General features: G+C 42.3%; 1 protein-coding gene across 1 annotated transcript in view; it reads right to left on the reverse strand.

Annotated features, from left to right (window-relative positions):
• The window catches only part of LOC128643786 (peroxisomal targeting signal 1 receptor-like), a 64,667-nt gene extending 39,336 nt beyond the window's left edge, over positions 1 to 25,331 (reverse strand). The window contains exons 1-2 of the mRNA XM_053696599.1: positions 25,172 to 25,331; positions 21,224 to 21,370 (exon numbers count right to left, since the gene is read on the reverse strand). Of these exons, the coding sequence (XP_053552574.1) occupies positions 21,224 to 21,361 (138 nt within the window). The 5' untranslated portion in view covers positions 21,362 to 21,370; positions 25,172 to 25,331. The remainder of the gene's footprint in view (positions 1 to 21,223; positions 21,371 to 25,171) is intronic.
• Between the last annotated feature and the right edge of the window lie 4 nt (positions 25,332 to 25,335).

Here is a 25,335-nt window from a genome sequence, read left to right on the forward strand (position 1 = left end):
CAGGAGATGTCACTGCCAATAATTGATCAGATCATATTCGGAATTCAGTTCCCATGGGATACAAGTTCTCAATTTAATGATCCAGTATATCTCCTGCCTCTCCAAAAGCCTAATCCTATCTCCTCCTCTGTCCACAACTGGTATATGCTCAATGGCAAACCAAGCTAGGCTACTACTGCTTTTTTTAATGTACTTGCACGACATGTTGCATCAATGGGGTCTTAGCCTTTCCTATATGAATAGTTGAAAGGTGCCCTCTGATGCGGGAATTAACATCTGGCGTTGTGAGACCCACATATTGTAGGGCACATGCGGTGCAAGTAATCAAGTATACCACAAATTTGCTGGTACAGTTTAAACAAGCCATTATAGGAAATTCTTCCCTAGTGAATACTGATTTAAAGGTATCCCCTATAATGATATATTCACAGGGTTTGAAATGAGAGACTTACACATTCCTCTATGTTGTAACCAAGAGGAAGAACTCTTCTTTTTCGGAAGCTGTGAAGGGGACACAGTTTGCAATGGTTTTAGCTCTTCTATATGCACATCTGATACCCTTTTCTACTGTTGTCACCAAGTGGTCATCAGTCGCAAATATGCCAAAGTGCTTTAGGACAATCTTACATACCTGGTCATATTGTGAGCTATAGCTAGTGACAAAGGTTCCCCCATCAAACTTGTGCTTATCAGAGACCTCCTTATCCTGTAATTGCTTATGCCTATCAAGGCTAGCTACTTGTCTTTTTGCACGTGTTATAACTGATTTTTTATAGCCACGTTCCTGTAAAAGTTTGCTCAAATCCTGAGCTTCTTTCTCAAAGTGGTCTCTCTGTGCAATTTCTCTTGATACTGGTGAACTGACCTTTTGCCAGTTTCAAATCAAGAAAACTGATGGATGCCTTGTTATAGTCGTAGGTAAACCTGAGGCCCAGATCATTGGTGTTTAGCCATTCAACAAACAAATAAGCCTGTTCTTGACTGCCTGACCATATAAACAGTAAATTGTCTATATATCTCTTATAGACAGAAATGTAGGACCTGTATGGGTTAGAATCTGCAAAGATGTGGGACAGCTTCCACCAGCCCATGAATAAATTGGCATAGGAGGGGGCAAACCTCACACTCATTGCTGTCCCACATCTTTGCAGATATATTTGGCGTTCAAAATAAAAAAAAACATAATTTATGTAAGAACTTACCTGATAAATTCATTTCTTTCATATTAGCAAGAGTCCATGAGCTAGTGACGTATGGGATATACATTCCTACCAGGAGGGGCAAAGTTTCCCAAACCTCAAAATGCCTACAAATACACCCCTCACCACACCCACAAATCAGTTTAACGAATAGCCAAGAAGTGGGGTGATAAGAAAAAAGTGCGAAAGCATATAAAATAAGGAATTGGAATAATTGTGCTTTATACAAAAAAATCATAACCACCACAAAAAAGGGCGAGCCTCATGGACTCTTGCTAATATGAAAGAAATGAATTTATCAGGTAAGTTCTTACATAAATTATGTTTTCTTTCATGTAATTAGCAAGAGTCCATGAGCTAGTGACGTATGGGATAATGACTACCCAAGATGTGGATCTTTCCACGCAAGAGTCACTAGAGAGGGAGGGATAAAATAAAGACAGCCAATTCCTGCTGAAAATAATCCACACCCAAAATAAAGTTTAATGAAAAACATAAACAGAAGATTCAAACTGAAACCGCTGCCTGAAGTACTTTTCTACCAAAAACTTCTTCAGAAGAAGAAAATACATCAAAATGGTAGAATTTAGTAAAAGTATGCAAAGAGGACCAAGTTGCTGCTTTGCAAATCTGATCAACCGAAGCTTCATTCCTAAACGCCCAGGAAGTAGAAACTGACCTAGTAGAATGAGCTGTAATCCTTTGAGGCGGAGTTTTACCCGACTCAACATAGGCATGATGAATTAAAGATTTCAACCATGATGCCAAAGAAATGGCAGAAGCTTTCTGGCCTTTTCTAGAACCGGAAAAGATAACAAATAGAATAGAAGTCTTTCGGAAAGACTTAGTAGCTTCAACATAATATTTCAAAGCTCTAACAACATCCAAAGAATGCAACGATTTCTCCTTAGAATTCTTAGGATTAGGACATAATGAGGGAACCACAATTTCTCTACTAATGTTGTTGGAATTCACAACCTTAGGTAAAAATTCAAAAGAAGTTCGCAACACCGCCTTATCCTGATGAAAAATCAGAAAAGGAGACTCACAAGAAAGAGCAGATAATTCAGAGACTCTTCTGGCAGAAGAGATCGCCAAAAGGAACAAAACTTTCCAAGAAAGTAATTTAATGTCCAATGAATGCATGGGTTCAAAAGGAGGAGCTTGAAGAGCCCCCAGAACCAAATTCAAACTCCAAGGAGGAGAAATTGACTTAATGACGGGTTTTATACGAACCAAAGCTTGTACAAAACAATGAATATCAGGAAGATTAGCAATCTTTCTGTGAAAAAGAACAGAAAGAGCAGAGATTTGTCCTTTCAAAGAACTTGCGGATAAACCTTTATCTAAACCATCCTGAAGAAACTGTAAAATTCTCGGAATTTTAAAAGAATGCCAAGAAAAATGATGAGAAAGACACCAAGAAATATAAGTCTTCCAGACTCTATAATATATCTCTCTAGATACAGATTTACGAGCCTGTAACATAGTATTAATCACAGAGTCAGAGAAACCTCTTTGACCAAGAATCAAGCGTTCAATCTCCATACCTTTAAATTTAAGGATTTGAGATCCTGATGGAAAAAAGGACCTTGCGACAGAAGGTCTGGTCTTAGCGGAAGAGTCCACGGATGGCAAGAGGCCATCCGGACAAGATCCGCATACCAAAACCTGTGAGGCCATGCCGGAGCTACCAGCAGAACAAACGAGCATTCCTTCAGAATCTTGGAGATTACTCTTGGAAGAAGAACTAGAGGCGGAAAGATATAGGCAGGATGATACTTCCAAGGAAGTGATAATGCATTCACTGCTTCCGCCTGAGGATCCCGGGATCTGGACAGATACCTGGGAAGTTTCTTGTTTAGATGAGACGCCATCAGATCTATTTCTGGAAGCTCCCACATTTGAACAATCTGAAGAAATACCTCTGGGTGAAGAGACCATTCGCCCGGATGCAACGTTTGGCGACTGAGATAATCTGCTTCCCAATTGTCTATACCTGGGATATGAACCGCAGAGATTAGACAGGAGCTGGATTCCGCCCAAACCAGAATTTGAGATACTTCTTTCATAGCCAGAGGACTGTGAGTCCCTCCTTGATGATTGATGTATGCCACAGTTGTGACATTGTCTGTCTGAAAACAAATGAACGATTCTCTCTTCAGAAGAGGCCAAGACTGAAGAGCTCTGAAAATTGCACGGAGTTCCAAAATATTGATCGGTAATCTCACCTCCTGAGATTCCCAAACTCCTTGTGCCGTCAGAGATCCCCGCACAGCTCCCCAACCTGTAAGACTTGCATCTGTTGAAATTACAGTCCAGGTCGGAAGAACAAAAGAAGCCCCCTGAATTAAACGATGGTGATCTGTCCACCACGTTAGAGTGTGTCAGACAATCGGTTTTAAAGATATTAATTGAGATATCTTTGTGTAATCCCTGCACCATTGATTCAGCATACAGAGCTGAAGAGGTCGCATGTGAAAACGAGCAAAGGGGATCGTGTCCGATGCAGCAGTCATAAGACCTAGAATTTCCATGCATAAGGCTACCGAAGGGAATGATTGTGACTGAAGGTTTCGACAAGCTGAAATCAATTTTAGACGTCTCTTGTCTGTCAAAGACAGAGTCATGGACACTGAATCTATCTGGAAACCCAGAAAGGTTACCCTTGTCTGAGGAATCAATGAACTTTTTAGTGAATTGATCCTCCAACCATGATCTTGAAGAAACAACACAAGTCGATTCGTATGAGATTCTGCTAAATGTGAAGACTGAGCAAGTACCAAGATATCGTCCAAATAAGGAAATACCACAATACCCTGTTCTCTGATTACAGACAGAAGGGCACCGAGAACCTTTGTAAAAATTCTTGGAGCTGTAGCTAGGCCAAACCGTAGAGCCACAAACTGGTAATGCTTGTCCAGAAAAGAGAATCTCAGGAACTGATAATGATCTGGATGAATCGGAATATGCAGATATGCATCCTGTAAATCTATTGTGGACATATAATGCCCTTGTTGAACAAAAGGCAAGATAGTCCTTACAGTTACCATTTTGAACGTTGGTATCCTTAAATAACGATTCAATATTTTTAGATCCAGAACTGGTCTGAAGGAATTCTCCTTCTTTGGTACAATGAAGAGATTTGAATAAAACCCCAGCCCCTGTTCCAGAACTGGAACTGGCATAATTACTCCAGCCAACTCTAGATCTGAAACACATTTCAGAAATGCTTGAGCTTTCACTGGATTTACTGGGACACGGGAAAGAAAAAATCTCTTTGCAGGAGGTCTCATCTTGAAACCAATTCTGTACCCTTCTGAAACAATGTTCTGAATCCAAAGATTGTGAACAGAATTGATCCAAATTTCTTTGAAAAAACGTAACCTGCCCCCTACCAGCTGAGCTGGAATGAGGGCCGCACCTTCATGTGGATTTAGAAGCTGGCTTTGCTTTTCTAGAAGGCTTGGATTTATTCCAGACTGGAGATGGTTTCCAAACTGAAACTGCTCCTGAGGATGAAGGATCAGGTTTTTGTTCTTTGTTGAAACGAAAGGAACGAAAACGATTATTAGCCCTGTTTTTACCCTTAGATTTTTTATCCTGTGGTAAAAAAGTTCCTTTCCCACCAGTAACAGTTGAGATAATAGAATCCAACTAAGAACCAAATAATTTGTTACCCTGGAAAGAAATGGAAAGTAGAGTCGATTTAGAAGACATATCAGCATTCCAAGTTTTAAGCCATAAAGCTCTTCTAGCTAAAATAGCTAGAGACATAAACCTGACATCAACTCTGATAATATCAAAAATGGCATCACAGATAAAATTATTAGCATGTTGAAGAAGAATAATAATATTATGAGAATCATGATCTGTTACTTGTTGCGCTAAAGTTTCCAACCAAAAAGTTGAAGCTGCAGCAACATCAGCCAATGATATAGCAGGTCTAAGAAGATTACCTGAACACAGATAAGCTTTTCTTAGAAAGGATTCAATTTTCCTATCTAAAGGATCCTTAAAGGAAGTACCATCTGACGTAGGAATAGTAGTACGTTTAGCAAGGGTAGAAATAGCCCCATCAACTTTAGGGATTTTGTCCCAAAATTCTAATCTGTCAGACGGCACAGGATATAATTGCTTAAAACGTTTAGAAGGAGTAAATGAATTACCCAAATTATTCCATTCTCTGGAAATTACTTCAGAAATAGCACCAGGAACAGGAAAAACTTCTGGAATAACCACAGGAGATTTAAAGACCTTATCTAAACGTTTAGATTTAGTATCAAGAGGACCAGAATCCTCAATTTCTAAAGCAATTAGTACTTCTTTAAGTAAAGAACGAATAAATTCCATTTTAAATAAATATGAAGATTTATCAGCATCAACCTCTGAGACAGAATCCTCTGAACCAGAAGAGTCATTAGAATCAGAATGATGATGTTCATTTAAAAATTCATCTGTATAAAGAGAAGTTTTAAAAGATTTTTTATGTTTACTAGAAGGAGGAATAACAGACATAGCCTTCTTGATGGATTCAGAAACAAAATCTCTTATGTTATCAGGAACATTCTGAACATTAGATGTTGATGGAACTGCAACAGGTAATGGTACATTACTAAAGGAAATATTATCTGCATTAACAAGTTTGTCATGACAATTAATACAAACAACAGCTGGAGGAACAGCTACCAAAAGTTTACAGCAGATACACTTAGCTTTGGTAGTTCCAGCACCAGACAGCGATTTTCCTGAAGTATCTTCTGACTCAGATGCAACGTGAGACATCTTGCAATATGTAAGAGAAAAAACAACATATAAAGCAAAATTGATCAAATTCCTTAAATGACAGTTTCAGGAATGGGAAAAAATGCCAAGGAACAAGCTTCTAGCAACCAGAAGCAAAGAAAAATGAGACTTAAATAATGTGGAGACAAAAGCGACGCCCATATTTTTTTTTAGCGCCAAATAAGACGCCCACATTATTTGGCGCCTAAATGCTTTTGGCGCCAAAAATGACGCCACGTCCGGAACGCAACTTCCGGCGACACGTATGACGCCGGAAACAGAAAAGATTTTTTGCGCCAAAAAAGTCCGCGCCAAGAATGACGCAATAAAATGAAGCATTTTCAGCCCCCGCGAGCCTAACAGCCCACAGGGAAAAAAGTCAAATTTTTAAGGTAAGAAAAATAATTGATTCAAGTGCATTATCCCAAATATGAAACTGACTGTCTGAAAATAAGGAATGTTGAACATCCTGAGTCAAGGCAAATAAATGTTTGAATACATATATTTAGAACTTTATTAAAAAAGTGCCCAACCATAGCTTAGAGTGTCACAGAAAATAAGACTTACTTACCACAGGACACTCATCTACATGTTTGTAGAAAGCCAAACCAGTACTGAAACGAAAATCAGCAGAGGTAATGGTATATATATATAAGAGTATATCGTCGATCTGAAAAGGGAGGTAAGAGATGAATCTCTACGACCGATAACAGAGAACCTATGAAATAGAACCCGTAGAAGGAGATCATTGAATTCAAACAGGCAATACTCTCCTCACATCCCTCTGACATTCACTGCACGCTGAGAGGAAAACCGGGCTCCAACCTGCTGCGGAGCGCATATCAACGTAGAATCTAGCAAAAACTTACTTCACCACCTCCATAGGAGGCAAAGTTTGTAAAACTGATTTGTGGGTGTGGTGAGGGGTGTATTTGTAGGCATTTTGAGGTTTGGGAAACTTTGCCCCTCCTGGTAGGAATGTATATCCCATACGTCACTAGCTCATGGACTCTTGCTAATTACATGAAAGAAATTATGTGCGAGTGAAAAGAATGCCACCTTTAAGACATAGAGGCCTATTTAGCTCTCCGTATTCAGCATTGCACCAGCAGCTCAGAAAAGCTGCTGGTGCAATGCCACCCCCTGCATACTCAGGGAGGTGTCAATCAACCCGATCGTACTCGATCGGGTTGAATTCCGGCGATTCCTGTCCGCCTCATCAGAGCAGGCGGACAGGGCTATGGAGCAGTGGTCTTTAGACTGCTGCTACATAACTGCTGTTTCTGGTGAGCCTGAAGGCTCGCCAGAAACACGGGGCCTCAAGCTCCATTTGGAGCTTGATAGATAGGCCCCATAGTTCCAAAGATCTGCAGTAAAGTCTGAGTGATGACTTAAAAAGTATTTAAGTGCATCAAGTCCCAAATCATGCTTGATTGATGAGTAGAGTGCTGTCACATCTACCGTCAACCAGCTAGACTGTGCGGTCCACTTCGTACTCTCCATGATCTTGAGAACGTGCTTTGTGTCCCATAACAAACGTTGAGTCACCAGCACTTCATTTTATACCTTTATTAGGAATCTAAAAAACAGCAACGTTTCGGGGTTTTAACCCCTTAGTCATGCTATCCCCTGCTAGCATGACTAAGGGGTTAAAACCCCAAAACGTTGCTGTTTTTTAGATTCCTAATAAAGGTATAAAATGAAGTGCTGGTGACTCAACGTTTGTTACATATCAATTGGGGATATTGCAGTTTTTACCCCGTCACTCGTGCAGCAGTGCTGATATTCTACTACATTGAAGCTTTTGTGTCCTGTAGGTAGCTTTGTAAGTTTTTAGTCAGGGGTTGTAAGACCTCATCTAGCAAATGAGACAATCTCTCAGACATAGAGCCTATAAAACGAACGATCGGTCTCCCCTGGACGCTGGTCAGGGACTTGCGGACCTTGGGCAAATGTTGGAAAATCGGCATCCTAGGGTGCTCCACATACAGAAACTCAACTGTATTTTGTCCAAGATCCCAAAGTCCCAACCATCGTCCAGGAGATGCCTCAATTCTTTCTGAGTATAGTAGGAGTATAATCCAATTTCGCATAGTTCCCTTTATCATTAAAATGTCCGAGTGCTTCAGCTACATAATCACACTTATTAAGAAGCACAACTGAGCCCCCCTTGTCAGCATTTCTAATTACCAACTCTTTATTACTTTGGAGCTCTTATAGGGCTGATCTTTCTCTGCTTGATAGATTAGAACGATAGTAGCTACTTTCAAATGTAAATTTGGAAAGATCACTTTCTACTCTCTTGAAAAAGAGTTCAAGTGTAGGTCCCCTACTCTGTATGGGATAGAAGGATGACGGTTTCTTGAAGCTTCTAATTGAATTAGTACCTTTGTTGTCCAAATCTTCCACCCTCCCTTCCTGTTCCAATTGTTCAAGTCACCATACATCACATAATTCTTTAAAGTGTTTACGTAGTGTAATGTTTCTTATTAGAAGATTAACATCTATAATGGTGTTAAAAAGGTTAAAGTTAGTAGTGGAGAGAGAAATATAAACCAAGTGAGAATACTTTTTGTTGGTAACAAGTTAGTGTATCGCTGGATAGGTTAATTATGTTGCCGATTTGTACTTGGAGGCATTCTTGTTGCCCCTCAGTTGGTATCGTTCCTGACCCTGCTTCGGCACTCCTCCCCCTGCACCCGTCAGATCTATCGGAAAAACCTGATCCAGTGTGCACATATCTCCTGATACCCCTGAGCTAGGGAAACTAGTAATATGTTGAGGTTGTGTGTGTTGCACTGGTATATATTTGGAAATCTGCGGTATTTGGGCATACTGGGTAGGTGTACCTCCTGCATTTTTTGGCCTTACAACAGGTGCAGCCAAAACATTCTGTGTATTTTGGGAACTTTTGGCGTCTTTTTTTCAGTATACCAGTGGGTGGTTGTACATTCTCTTCCTCACTGGAGGACGCAAAGTCATCTGTAGAGGGTCCTTCACTATCTGAAAATGTTACCTGCTTGTTGTATCTTCTATTTCTCTGCCTTCGTCTACGGGCTTTATTTTTATTATTATTATTATTTTTCTGAGACTGGATATTTCTATTTGACTGTCTAATTTTCCTATTCCAAATATAGACAGAATCGTTGTTATAGTCTGCTTAGTCACGTAAGATTTAGAAGGTTTGGTCTCAATAATAAACGGTTTACCTTCTGCAACCGTGTTCTTTAACAAAATGTCAAAATTGGAAAAGTAATGTTCACCTCTACATTTCATCATTTCAACTTGTATATCATCTCTCTCTTTCCTCACCGTATTTAACAGAGACATTTTATATTGTGACAACATTTCAGTAATCGAATAGAACAATCTGTTAATATGCTGTTCCAAGAGTTAATGAAATGCGTATCAGTTATATCAAAGGTGTGGAATTTATTCACCCTTAATCCCCTAGGTACCATCTGTAATTCTGTCCAGATCTCCCATTGCCACCGCCTAGATTACAAGTTTTGCTCTATAGAGGGTGCGAAACGAACAGAACAAAAGTTATTTCACCCTCCATAGCGCTGCCATTACAAGTTTCTAAAAAGCCGCCTTGTGCGTGCGATATGGTGGTGATAAGCTCCATACCGCACAAAATCCAAGGAATTATTTTAGTGTTTGTGATGTGGGGGGGCCTCTGTTTAGGGGTTAATAGGTAGTTTATGGGTGTTTGTGTACTTTGTAGCACTTTAGTTATGAGTTTTATGTTACGGCGTTGTAGTGTAACACTCATAACTACTGACTTTAAAATGTGTTAGGAATCTTGGCGTACCACTCACTTATTGGCCTCCCAGGACAAACTCGTAATACCGGCGCTATGCAAGTGCCATTGAAAAAAGCCTTTACGAAATTTACGTAAGTAAAAGCAGCGTTAGGACCTGATAATGCTGCTTTTTTACCTTAACGCAAAACTCGCAATCTAGCCGATTATTTGTTATTTTTTGTAATATAGTATTTTTTATTTTTTGTAATTTTAGACAAACTATTTTAGTAGTGTTAGTTTTTTTTTAATGTGTAATTTAGTTTATTTAATTGGTAGTTATTTTAATTTTAGTATAATAGCTATGTTAGGTTAATTGTTAGTTTAAACTTAGGTTTTTTTACTTTCACAGGCAAATTTTCATTTATTTTAAGATAGGGATATTGTCATTTTAATTTAAAGTTAGGGGGTTGTTAGGTATAGGGGTTAATAGTTTAATTTAGTTTTTTGCAATGTGGGGGGCTGGCGGTTTAGGGTTTAATAGGTTTATTTAGTGGCGGTGATGTGGGAGGCCAAAGGTTTAGGGGTTAATAACTTTATTTAGTGGCAGCGATGTTGGGGTGCAGGGGAATAGGGGTTAATAACTATTATAGTGGCGGCGATGTCAGGGGGCGGCGGAATAGGAGTTACTAACTTTTATTAGTGGCGGCGATGTCATGAGCGGCAGATTAGGGGTTAAAGGGACACTGATCCCAAATGTTTTCTTTCGTGATTCAGATAGAGCATGCAATTTTAAGCAACTTTCTAATTTACTCCTAAGATCTGTGTATATTATATATATATATATATATATATATATATATATATATATATATATATATATATATATATATATATAATTTGTATACACCAAATAATTTTATTTTATTTGCAAAACTACAGACGTCACTGTAACAGATCAACCCCTTCTCCATTTCATCAAAGGAATGGTTTTTAAGTTATCTTAGAAAGATCACTTCAAAAGACCTTATGGTCACTACCTGGAAATGTGTAATAAGATTTCCTACTTCTTACAAGAGAGTCTAAAAGTCTGACTCAAGTGACAAATTTTGTGGGAAAGTGACCATTCACCCTTCGATGCAAATTGGTGCCTGCTGTGTCAGATAAACATGTACTGAACCAACTAAATACACATAGGACATCCGAATTCAAATTACCTACAGACATGAGAAAACTAAATCTCAGATAAAGAAATGATATATATAATTTTCATGTGAGTTTGAAATACTCAAATAACACATATGTATATATGTATTGATCTGGGACATACTATATTAAATAAATATTTGCTGAGCTGATAAATACTACAAGTAGATGTATACATGTTTGACATTTTTTTCCTTTGTTTTACAGACAAGATGTCCTTAGCCATGAACATGGATCTGTGTATTCAAAAATTGTTGGGAATGTGAAATATGCTGTGTTTGTATGAATATATGCCAGGATTTTGAATGCTGTGATTTTGGGGGAGAGCAAATGATTAATAGTTTAGTTGTTTGTCGTTATGATCACTAGAAACATACTGATGTTTCATATTAAAATAATCAGGATGAATAGTATGACATGGTCCAATACACTTGGAACATGTGACTTGTTAATATCAAGAAATTATAGTATATTAAACATTTTTTAAGAACTGTATTTTACTGTATAGCAGTGTTAAAAACGAAACCGTTTGTCTTGTCTGCTGCCCCCGATGGCCTAAATCCAGAATTACAACCAAAAGACATTCGGCTGTTTAAATGGCAAATCCAAGAAGCTAAGCTTCCGTTGTGCGTTTCAAATTTCACGATGATTATAATAAAAAGGGGTAGGATTATATTGCAAAATATAATCCCAAGCAAGAGAGAAAAAGGACACTCTGGCTGCAAAATTTTGGACTAACAAATTGCTGCGATCCAGTCTATTATAAAGCAACCTGGGCATATCTTTTTTTATCCATCTTGTAAAAATTACCTCTTTCAATTTAGGAGGTGAAATTGGAGTTACTGGAGAAACTCTGGAAGTTGAAACATTAATTGTCTAATTGCTGGTGATGTATGATCGTTCTATATTTTAATATTGAAATCAAAGGTATTCTAAGACTATAGTCAAATTGCAGTTAGTAATTTTAAAAGGGTATTTTGTAGTTTAAACTTGTGTTTCATAGCCCTATGTATTTTTAAAACTAATCATTAATGCTAAGTAATTTATCTTTGCAAATATAAAAATATATTTTAGAATTTGTCTTAATTGTAAGATTGTCCTAAAGCACTTTGGCATATTTGCGGCTGATGACCACTTGGTGACAACAGTAGAAAAGGGAATCAGATGTGCATATAGAAAAGCTAAGACCATTCCAAACTATGTGTATCCTTCACAGCTTCCGAAAAAAGAAGAGTTCTTCCTCTTGGTTACAACATAGAGGAATGTATAAGTGTGGCCGCTCTCATTGCAAACCCTGTGAACATATCATTATAGGGGATACCTTTAAATCAGTATTCACTGGGGAAGAAGTTCCTATAAAGGCTTGTTTAAACTGTACCAGCAAATTTGTGGTATACTTGATTACTTGCACCGCATGTGCCCTACAATATGTGGGTCTCGCAACGCCGGATGTTAATTCCCGCATCAGAGAGCATCTTTCAACTATTCATATAGGAAAAGCTAAGACCCCATTGATGCAACATTTCGTGCAAGTACATAAAAAAGCAGTAGTAGTCTAGCTTGGTGTGACATTGAGCATATACCAGTTGTGGACAGAGGAGGAGATAGGATTAGGCTTTTGGAGAGGCAGGAGATGTACTGGATCTTTAAATTGAGAACTTGTAGAGCGGAGCTCTGGAGCAAAGTGCTGCTGGAGCGACCGGGGTAAATTTAGCGGATGTTCTGCTGTCCTGTGGCCGACCGGGAGTTCCAGGAGCCCGGCCAGCCTGAGAGGGGTTAGGCAGGTGTCCGTTGTGAGGCGGCCGACCGGGAGTTCCAGGAGCCCGGCCAGCCTAGGAGGGTTTTCCTGGTCATAAACCAACTCTTCTCTGAACACAAAAACAAGCCAACACAAAGCAAGTGAACAGTCTCCAGAGATGGTGGTTGCTCTGAGGAGCCCAAAACCGCAGAGGAACAGCTGGGGTGAGGCCATAGGGGGGGCAAGGGTTCAGCCCCTGCAGCCCAGTATCCGTGACAACTCCCCCCCTCCAGTTCGGCAGACCCGGCTACATCCACACACTGGTCGGCCTGAGAATGTCCGAAGAGTTTATGCCACTTCAGTCCGCCGGGAAAGTCCGTCAGCATTCCCATTGCTCTTTCCCGGTCGGTACTGGATGTCAAAGTTAAATGGCTGCAGGGCTAGGCTCCACCTCAACAATCTCCCGTTGTCCCGGAACCCTGTTGAGCCATACTAGGGGGTTGTGGTCAGTAAGGACGGTGAAGGGTCTCCCATATAGGTAGGGCTGCAACTTCTTCAAAGCCCATACCAGCGCCAGACACTCCTCCTCAACCGCCGCGTAGCCTACTTCTCGAGGAAGCAGTTTGCGACTGATGTAGGCAACGGGGTGGTCCTGTCCTTTCTCGTCCGCCTGGCTTAGTATGGCCCCCAACCTGAACATGGAGGCATCTGTGTGGACAGAAAAACGTTTGGCTGGGTTAGGAGCGGCCAGTACTGGGGCAGAGATTAAGGCAGACTTAAGACTCTGGAACGCTTTTTCACACTCGGGGGACCACAGGACCTGTCGGGGAAGTCGTTTACGGGTTAGGTCAGTCAGTGGTTTGGCGAGGGTGCTGTAATTAGGGACGAACCTCCGGTAAGAAAGGCAAGGACTTGGATTTTGGTCATGGGGGTGGGCCAGTTAGCCACTGCCTCGACTTTGGCCGGCTCGGGTCGCTGCTTACCGCAGCCGACTCGGTGGCCTAAGTAATGAACTTCCGAGTGCCCAATGGTACACTTATCTGGCTTCAAGGTGAGGCCCGGCGGCTCGAAGACGATCTAAGACGACGCCTAGGTGGACAAGATGGTCCTCCCAGGTCTCGCTATAGATGGCGATGTCATCCAGGTATGCACAGGCATAGTCCTGGAGGCCATCCAACAGGCGGTCTACCATTCTTTGCAAAGTGGCTGGGGCGTTCTTCATTCCAAACGGCATGACCTTAAACTGGTATAAGCCGAAGGGAGTGAAGGCGGCAGACTTGGGGACGGACTTAGGGTCGAGGGGGATTTGCCAATAACCCTTGCATAGGTCGAGGGTGGTCAGGAAGTGGCCCCGAGCTATTCGATCTAACAGGTCATCTACTCGGGGCATGGGATGGCGTCAGTGGTGGTTCTGTCGTTGAGTCTATGGTAGTCAACGCAGAACCGGGTAGTTCCGTCATTCTTGGGTACTAACACTACCAGGGAGGCCCATAGACTGTTGGACGGTTCAATAACACCGAGGACAAACATTCCACCGGAGCTCCCGGTGCATACTGTCCCTGATGGCCTCTGGGACCCTATAGGTGGCCTGTCACAGACGGGTCTTTCCCGGGGTCTCCACCCGGTGGATGGCTGTGGTGGTAAACCCAGGGACAGTAGAGAGCATGTCACTTATTTGTTCCAAGAGTCGCCGGATCTGCCTTTTCTGACCGGGCTCTAACCTATTGTCTAGGGATATGTCATCCACCCCCTGGGGGGTGTCAGTAGGTCCGGCAAGCTCCGGCATTGGAAGACTTCCAGAGTCCTCTACTGCCGGCGCACAGATAGCAGCCACATCTCTGGGTCTCTCTATGTATGCCTTTAACATGTTCACATGAAAGGTCCGACGGATTCTTTAATCTGAACACTTCGCTACCAGGTATGTGGTGTTGTTCAGTTGTTCCACAACCCGGTAAGGTCCTTGCCAAGAGGCCTGTAGCTTGTCGATTTTGACAGGCTTCAGAGCGAGGACCTTCTGTCCCACGATCAGGGTTTGGGTACAGGCATTGCGATCGTACCATCGCTTCTGCCTGTGCTGAGAGGCTTGAAGGTTCTCGCATACCTGGGTAGCTAGGTCCTTCAGCCGGTCTCTGAGCTGGAGTACGTACTCCTCAACAGAGTGCTCTTCCCCCCCGGTGTCTCCCTCCCAGTGGGCTTGTACCAAATCTAGCGGGCCCCTAACCTTTCGACCATATAGAAGTTCAAAGGGGGAAAAAAAACGGTGGATTCCTGAGGCACCTCTCGATATGCAAAGAGGAGGTGCGGCAGGAATCTCTCTCAGTCCTTGTGAGTGGCCGAGAATGTCCAAAGCAGTTGCTTTAGGGTCCCGTTTAACCTCTCACACAGCCCATTTGTCTAGAGATGGTAAGGGGCGCTGTGCAGGGGTTTAATCCCTCACAACTCCCAAAGTTGTTGAGTGATTTCCGCAGTGAACTGCGTTACCTGATAGGCGGGCACAAGGTGGTCGAGGTAGTTTCCCAACAGGACCTCGGCAGGGATGTGGTGCATAACCCCCACTTCTACATTGCGGGAGTCTGTTTTCCAGTTCAAATGGACCCAGGCTGTAGGAATCCTGAGGACCTCACCTCCCGCTACCCACACAGCAAGGGTGCGCCCAGTGCAGCCAGAGGGGGGAACGAGGTGAGGTTGGATCAAAGAAACGGTAGCCCCCATATCTCTCATTCCTTGAGCCGCCTGCCCGTTGACCCAGACAACTTACCGGTGTTGTTGTCAGTTGTCTTGGTCCATTGAGTCGACATGGTGCAAGACACCCACTTCTTCTCCTGTCTACTCAGCATCGGGGTCGGAGATCGCTGTATGGACACCCACTTCTTCTCCTGTCTACTCAGCATAGGGGTCGGAGCTCGCTGTATGGGCACAATGGGCAGCGGCCTGATAGGTGCGGGCTTGAGGAGACCCCCACGAGGTTGAGGCAGGGTTCCTTGGCGGCTGGGCTGGGGGATTTCGTTGTCTGGCGGGGCAGTCCCGTATAACATGTCCGGGGTGTCCACACCCATAATACCCCCGGAGATGGCTGCTCCCGGCCGGGTAAACAGGGGGCGGCCGGGTCTGTGGCTGCAGAAAGAACGTTGGGGTTCGAGCTGGAGCAGGAGCGGAGCGGGTTGCTGGCCGGGGGTCTGTGGCCGCCTGGCGCCAGGCATTCAGATACCAATTGGCCAGGGCGGCGGCTTGGTCAGCTGTTCTGGGTCCCTTGTCTTTTACCCAGTCCCTTATCTCTGCTGGGGTGCGGTTGTAGAACTGCTCCAGGAGGATGAATTGAACAGCTTCGTCTAGGGTGGTGATGTGGCACCCAGTAACCCAGGAGTTCAAGGATCTAGCTAAGCAGTGAGTGGGCAAACTCGGTATACGGCTGCTCCTCTTGTCTTTGTAGTCCCCTGAAGTTTAGCCGGTGAGCCTCTGGGGTGAGTCCATACCGAGCAAGGATGGGTTCCTTCACCCGGTCATAGTTGCCTTGATCTTCGGAGGAGACAGTGTGGAAAGCCTCCAGGGCCCTACCGGATAGTTTCCCAATTAAGATAGTAACCCTATTGGCATTAGTGACCCCATGCATCCGGCACTGGGTCTCGAACAGCTGTAGGTAGTGGTCAATATCCTCGCTCCCATCATCCTGGAAAGTTCGGAAAGCCCCGTGGGGTAGTTTCTTGGGCCAGGAAGGCGGGTCCAGGGGATCCGGCATGAACCCCCTATAGACTTCTGAAGCTCCAACATGTGTATCTTGTTGGCGTCAGTCACTATCCGAGTAATGATCTCCTCGGGGGGGTTAGGTCCATAGAGAGCCAGTTGCCACTGTACCTGCCGCTGCTTGTCGGATGTTGTAGTCCCTTGAGTGGAGGCTGTACTGGGCTGTCCTCCGCTTTGGTCGCTGTCCAACCCACCAGCCTGTTCGCTAGCCCGATCGTCCTCCATCAGTTCGGCTATGAGCACTGCCTTTGTCTTGTTGCCAGCGATTTTCCTTATAGTCTGCAGCAATGTTCTTAATTCTTCCTTCCGGAGCCCATGGTACTGCTCCATCCGGCAATCTTCAGTTGGTGGTTTGGACGTTCCAGGTAGACGGAAGCATCCCACCGCTGCCAACCAATGTGACGGACTTCCCGCTGCCCCAACTGGGTAGCGCCGCCAACCGGGTCCTTCCTCTGCCTTGAACAAGTGGCTATGTAGCCCAGGAAAGTGATTCTAGCTGGAGCCCACCTAAATGACTAGACAGACTAGCATTCAGGTGAAAATAAGAACTGATTTTATTGTAAAACATACACTCCTTTTATACACACAGCTCATCTTGAGAACACAAAGGACAATCCCACAATTTTCCCGCCCATCCAGACTGACCTGCACCTCCATAGCAGCCACAGTCACACAGAATCCCAGGACACAGGGGTAGCGGTTTTAGGGTGATCCCAGTGGATTCGTTACCGGGAACTGGAGTTACAGTCCATTGAAGTTATGGGGTTAGGGGTGTCCAAAACCCCCAGTACCCAAAGGAGCTCCCCTCCGATAATTACCCCAGCTCTTGTCCTCCCTAGGGGCTACCAATCCCCAAAAGAGCGGAGCTCTGGGGCAAATAGCTGCTGGAGCGACCAGGGGTAAATTTAGCGGATGTTCTGCTGTCCTGTGGCCGACCGGGAGTTCCAGGAGTCCGGCCAGCCTGAGAGGGGTTAGGCGGGTGTCCGTTGTGAGGCTGCCGACCGGGAGTTCCAGGAGCCCGGCCAGCCTAGGAGGGTTTTCCTGGTCATAAACCAACTCTTCTCTGAACACAAAAACAAGCCAACACAAAGCAAGCAAAGAGTCTCCAGAGATGGTGGTTGCTCTGAGGAGCCCAAAACCGCTGAGGAACAGCTGGGGTGAGGCCATGGGGGGGAGGGGCAAGGGTTCAGCCCCTGCAGACCAGTATCCGTGACACCATCTATGTCTATCTATCCAATGATCTATGTATATCTAATGATCTATGTATATCTAATGATCTATGTATGTATATTTAATGATCTATGTATATCTAATGATCTATCTATATCTAATGATATCTAATAATGTATCTATGTATACCTAATGATCTATGTATATATAATGATATCTAATGATCCATCTATGTATATCTAATGATCCATCTATGTATATCTAATGATCCATCTATGTATATCTAATGATCCATCTATGTATATCTAATGATCCATCTATGTATATCTATCTAATGATCCATGTATATCGAATGATCCATCTATGTATATATATCTAATGATCTATGTATATATAATGATCTCTAATGATCTATGTATATATAATGATATATAATGATCTATCTATGTATATCTAATGATCCATCTATGTATATCTAATGATCCATCTATGTATATCTAATGATCTGTCTATTGGAGGCACAGAATTGCAGGCACTACTCGGTTAGAGTTGAAGTTAAAAATGTCATTTATTGGTACAAATTAAAAAATGGAGTGTTCCCAGACAGAGGACATACACAAAATAATCGTCATCTGTCTGGGAACACTCCATTTTTTAATTTGTACCAATAAATGACATTTTTAACTTCAACTCTAACCGAGTAGTGCCTGCAATTCTGTGCCTCCACTTGTAAGCTTTTGGCCTGATCCGCTGTCTGCTATGGCACTTCGGGCTCATATAGGAAGCAGTTGTCTTTGCTTTACTGCCACGACCTGTAGTTTTCACCGTGTACCGGAACATATCTATTGTCTAATGATCTATCTATGTACAGTATATCTAGTGATATCAGGCCGATAACAGGGGCTGATATTCTGCACATTTAAAGTTTTGAAATAACACAATTTCTGCACAAATCTGGTATAAACTGAACATGCTTATTAAAATTTTAAACATTAAAAGTAAACAACTGGGAAAAATAAAGTGCTTGAAAATTAACTTATTAAATGGCTTCCCAAAACATAGAAAAATGGCATAAATCGCTTTAAACTGCACACTGATATAAAATTAAATTTAAGTCACTACTGCAAAGCTAGACACTACACGATTTCTTCAGTACTCCCTGATAAGTAGAAAAACATAGTGCAGAAAGCAAAACATTTCAGCATATAGCCACTTGACAGAGAAAGAAAAGGACATGCTAGAATGTCAATGATAGATTTATTTATTTGCTTTAATGTTTAATATGCTCATATATTTACTGTATTGCAAATACCTTCCCTGGTACTGAGGAGTGGACTATAAGTTTCTTTATTATGTCACTAATGGGCAGTTTTATACATGTGTAACAGCGCCACCTAATGGTCAGAGCATTGTTATCCACTGCTAGAGAATATTGATACTGGTCCCCTATACTGCATAGCATTCTACTCAAGGTTTGTTGTTGTGGACATTTAAAGGGACACTGACTGAACCCAAATTTTTTCTTTTGTGATTGAGAGAGTATGCAATTTTAAGCAACTTTCTAATTTACTCCTATTATCAAATTTCCTTTATTCTCTTGGTATCTTTATTTGAAATGCAAGAATGTAAGTTTAGATGCCGGACCATTTTTGGAGAACAGCCTGGGTTGTTCTTGCTGATTGGTGGATAAATTCATCCACCAATGAAAAAGTGCTGTCCAGAATTCTAAAGCAAAAAAAAAAAGCTTAGAAGCCTTCTTTTTCAAATAAAGATAGCAAGAGAACAAAGAAAAAGTGATAATAGGAGTAAATTACAAGGTTGCTTAAAACTGCTGCTCTATCTGAATCATGAAAGAAAACATTTGGGTTCAGTGTCCCTTTAATTGATTTGCCTGAACTATCATTTTTTTAATGTTTTTTTCTATGCCCATGAAATGGGAAAATAAAATAATTTAAAATTAAAAAATCGTAATGTTTAGCAAATGTGTAAAATTTATCAGAATGCAACAAATAATGTTTTATTTGTGACAGCAATTAGCGAGCACATTGATTTTATGTATTGCTGACCCCTATGAGCAAATCAAAAGTAATTTAGCTCTGTGTACCTCAGGGAAACTGTAGCTTTAAGTGCCACTTAAAGATCACATTTTCCATTTCACAAATCATATGCGTTTGTTTATGCCGTTCCATCTACAGACTGCCATTGGTGGTATGGTAGTTGGTAACTGAGCTCCCAGGAACACATGGGCTTAGACTCTGTTATCAGTGCTATTTATTATTAGATACTATGCCCAGCTTATATGTGCTATAGATGATTTGTGTCACTTAAAACTACATAGTTTCCCTGAAGTACACAAATCTAAATTTCTTTTGATTTGCTCCATATCCGTAAGTTTCTGACCGATACGATATTTCAGAAATTCCAAATATCAGCCCTAATAATCGGCCCTTCCGATATATCGGTCTATACCTAAAATGTATATCTAATGATCCATCTAGGTATATCTAATGATTTATGTATATCTAAAGATCCATCTAGGTATATCTAATGATTTATGTATATCTAATGATCCATCTAGGTATATCTAATGATCCATCTAGGTATATCTAAAGATCCATCTAGGTATATCTAAAGATCCATCTAGGTATATCTAAAGATCCATCTAGGTATATCTAATGATCCATCTAGGTATATCTAATGATCCATCTAGGTATATCTAATGATCCATCTAGGTATATCTAAAGATCCATCTAGGTATATCTAAAGATCCATCTAGGTATATCTAAAGATCCATCTAGGTATATCTAAAGATCCATCTAGGTATATCTAAAGATCCATCTAGGTATATCTAAAGAAGATCCATCTATATATCTCTAACGGTCTATATCTAACGGTCTATCTATGTATATCTAATGATCTATCTATGTTTATCTAATGGTCTACGTATATATCTAATGATCTACCTATGTTTATCTAATGATATATCTGCATATACAGTATAATGAAATATAACCAAATCAGTAATGGTCTGATATAACCGGAAAAAAACAGCTGAAAAGATATTCTAAAAATTAAAAACATAATTTAAATCGATTTAAACTGGTCTTACTGACTAGTGATTTAAAAGGGACAGTCAACACCAGAATGTTTGTTGTTTTAAAAGATAGATAATCCCTTAATTACAAATTCCCCAGTTTTGAATAACCAGCACAGTTACAATAATACACATTTTACCTCTGTGATTACCTTGCATCTAAGCCTCAGCAGACTGCCCCCTTATTTCAGTTCTTTTGACAGACTTGCATTTTAGCCAATCAGAGCTGACTCCATGGTAAATTAATGTGCATGAGCTCAATTTTATCTATATGAAACACATGAACTAATGCCCTCTAGTGGTGAAAAACTCAAAATGCATTTAGATTAGAGGCGGTCTTCAAGGTCTAAGAAATTAGCATATGAACCTCCTAGGTTTAGCTTTCAACTAAGAATACCAAGAGAAAAAAGCAAAATTGGTGATAAAAGTAAATTGGCAAATTGTTTAAAATTACATGCCCTATTTAAATCATGAAAGTTTTTTTTTCGACTTGACTGTCCCTTTAAATCAAATCCAGCCATGAAGGTGACACACAGACAGGGACTCACCGTGCTGGCACCTGGAGTCCACGCTATATGCTGAATCCCCTCCTGCCGCAGACCTTTGTCCTGAGTAAAGTGACCGGTCAGTTGCATGAGGGGGTTTGACCCCCCACATTCCGTATCTACCAATCCACGCATCGCCATCACGATACCCTAGAATCACATAATACACAGACATCACTGTGGCATTGCCTGCACTGACAGGTAACAACTTATATTATATGCGGGGCTTGTGCACACAAACCGCATCTTCTCATGTAAGAAGCCTGTCTCAAATACCAGCACATTTTTTACCACACACTAGGGAGGTGACAGTCACATACAGGAGGGTGAGGAGGATGGGTATTTATCAGAGTCTCACATATACAGGTGTCTCACACACACAGCTGTCTGTTATTGTCAGATTAGGGGTGTCACACACACAGCTGTCTGTTATTGTCCGATTAGGGGTGACACACACAGCTGTCTGTTATTGTCAGATTAGGGGTGTCACACACAGCTGTCTGTTATTGTCAGATTAGGGGTGTCACACACAGCTGTCTGTTATTGTCAGATTAGGGGTGTCACACACACAGCTGTCTGTTATTGTCCGATTAGGGGTGACACACACAGCTGTCTGTTATTGTCAGATTAGGGGTGTCACAAACACACAGCTGTCTGTTATTGTCAGATCAGGGGTATCACACACACACAGCTGTCTGTTATTGTCAGATTAGGGGTGTCACACACACAGCTGTCTGTTATTGTCAGATTAGGGGTGTCACACACACAGCTGTCTGTTATTGTCAGATTAGGGGTGTCACACACACAGCTGTCTGTTATTGTCAGATTAGGGGTGTCACACACAGCTGTCTGTTATTATCAGATCAGGGGTGTCACACACACAACTGTCTGTTATTGTCAGATTAGGGGTGTCACACACACAGCTGTCTGTTATTGTCAGATTAGGGGTGTCACACGCAGCTGTCTGTTATTGTCAGATTAGGGGTGTCACACACACACAGCTGTCTGTTATTGTCAGATTAGGGGTGTCACACACACAGCTGTCTGTTATTGTCAGATTAGGGGTGTCACACACAGCTGTCTGTTATTGTCAGATTAGGGGTGTCACACACAGCTGTCTGTTATTGTCAGATTAGGGGTGTCACACACAGCTGTCTGTTATTGTCAGATTAGGGGTGTCACACACAGCTGTCTGTTATTGTCAGATTAGGGGTGTCACACACACACAGCTGTCTGTTATTGTCAGATTAGGGGTGTCACACACAGCTGTCTGTTATTGTCAGATTAGGGGTGTCACACACACAGCTGTCTGTTATTGTCAGATTAGGGGTGTCACACACACACATACAGCTGTCTGTTATTGTCAGATTAGGGGTGTCACACACACAGCTGTCTGTTATTGTCAGATTAGGGGTGTCACACACACAGCTGTCTGTTATTGTCAGATTAGGGGTGTCACACACACAGCTGTCTGTTATTGTCAGATTAGGGGTGTCACACACACAGCTGTCTGTTATTGTCAGATTAGGGGTGTCACACACACAGCTGTCTGTTATTGTCAGATTAGGGGTGTCACACACACAGCTGTCTGTTATTGTCAGATTAGGGGTGTCACACACACAGCTGTCTGTTATTGTCAGATTAGGGGTGTCACACACACACAGCTGTCTGTTATTGTCAGATTAGGGGTGTCACACACACAGCTGTCTGTTATTGTCATATTAGGGGTGTCACACACACACAGCTGTCTGTTATTGTCAGATTAGGGGTGTCACACACACAACTGTCTGTTATTGTCAGATTAGGGGTGTCACAAACACACAGCTGTCTGTTATTGTCAGATTAGGGGTGTCACAAACACACAGCTGTCTGTTATTGTCAGATTAGGGGTGTCACACACACACAGCTGTCTGTTATTGTCAGATTAGGGGTGTCACACACAGCTGTCTGTTATTGTCAGATTAGGGGTGTCACACATAAAGCTGTCTGTTATTGTCAGATTAGGGGTGTCACACACACAGCTGTCTGTTATTGTAAGATTAGGGGTGTCACACACAGCTGTCTGTTATTGTCAGATTAGGGGTGTCACACACACACAGCTGTCTGTTATTGTCAGATTAGGGGTGTCACACACACAGCTGTCTGTTATTGTCAGATTAGGGGTGTTACACACAGCTGTCTGTTATTGTCAGATTAGGGGTGTCACACACACAGCTGTCTGTTATTGTCAGATTAGGGGTGTCACACACACAGCTGTCTGTTATTGTCAGATTAGGGGTGTTACACACAGCTGTCTGTTATTGTCAGATTAGGGGTGTCACACACACAGCTGTCTGTTATTGTCAGATTAGGGGTGTCACACACAGCTGTCTGTTATTGTCAGATTAGGGGTGTCACACACAGCTGTCTGTTATTGTCAGATTAGGGGTGTCACACACACACAGCTGTCTGTTATTGTCATATTAGGGGTGTCACACACACAGCTGTCTGTTATTGTCAGATTAGGGGTGTCACACACACAGCTGTCTGTTATTGTCAGATTAGGGGTGTCACACACACAGCTGTCTGTTATTGTCAGATTAGGGGTGTCACACACACAACTGTCTGTTATTGTCAGATTAGGGGTGTTACACACAGCTGTCTGTTATTGTCAGATTAGGGGTGTCACACACACACAGCTGTCTGTTATTGTCAGATTAGGGGTGTCACACACACACAGCTGTCTGTTATTGTCAGATTAGGGGTGTCACACACACACAGCTGTCTGTTATTGTCAGATTAGGGGTGTCACACACACAACTGTCTGTTATTGTCAGATTAGGGGTGTCACACACAGCTGTCTGTTATTGTCAGATTAGGGGTGTCACACACAGCTGTCTGTTATTGTCAGATTAGGGGTGTCACACACACAGCTGTCTGTTATTGTCAGATTAGGGGTGTCACACACACAACTGTCTGTTATTGTCAGATTAGGGGTGTCACACACAGCTGTCTGTTATTGTCAGATTAGGGGTGTCACACACACAGCTGTCTGTTATTGTCAGATTAGGGGTGTCACACACACAGCTGTCTGTTATTGTCAGATTAGGGGTGTCACACACACAGCTGTCTGTTATTGTCAGATTAGGGGTGTCACAAACACACAGCTGTCTGTAATTGTCAGATTAGGGGTGTCACACACACAGCTGTCTGTTATTGTCAGATTAGGGGTGTCACACACACAGCTGTCTGTTATTGTCAGATTAGGGGTGTCACACACACAACTGTCTGTTATTGTCAGATTAGGGGTGTTACACACAGCTGTCTGTTATTGTCATATTAGGGGTGTCACACACACACAGCTGTCTGTTATTGTCAGATTAGGGGTGTCACACACACAGCTGTCTGTTATTGTCAGATTAGGGGTGTCACACACACAGCTGTCTGTTATTGTCAGATTAGGGGTGTTACACACAGCTGTCTGTTATTGTCAGATTAGGGGTGTCACACACACAGCTGTCTGTTATTGTCAGATTAGGGGTGTCACACACACAGCTGTCTGTTATTGTCAGATTAGGGGTGTCACACATACAGCTGTCTGTTATTGTCAGATTAGGGGTGTCACACATAAAGCTGTCTGTTATTGTCAGATTAGGGGTGTCACACACACAGCTGTCTGTTATTGTCAGATTAGGGGTGTTACACACAGCTGTCTGTTATTGTCAGATTAGGGGTGTCACACACAGCTGTCTGTTATTGTCAGATTAGGGGTGTCACACACACAGCTGTCTGTTATTGTCAGATTAGGGGTGTCACACACAGCTGTCTGTTATTGTCAGATTAGGGGTGTCACACACAGCTGTCTGTTATTGTCAGATTAGGGGTGTCACACACATTACTGATGTACATGCAGACATACACACATATCCCTCGTGCAAATGCCTGCGACATTGGAGGTCTCTAGATACCTACAGCTGTGGTCTCGGTGTCAGACTGTCTCACTGTGCTGGGGGTCACTCTCTCCCGCAGTCTCCGCCTGTCTCTTCCTGTTTGTGTCACGGGAGAAGGGTCTAGCTGCAGACTGGAGCAAAGTAGTCTATCTGCAGAGTGGAGCTCCACTCTAGACAGGAAACATG

The sequence above is a fragment of the Bombina bombina genome, unplaced genomic scaffold (genome assembly GCF_027579735.1).
Source record: "Bombina bombina isolate aBomBom1 unplaced genomic scaffold, aBomBom1.pri scaffold_949, whole genome shotgun sequence".
In the NCBI taxonomy this organism is placed as follows: Eukaryota; Metazoa; Chordata; class Amphibia; order Anura; family Bombinatoridae; genus Bombina; species Bombina bombina.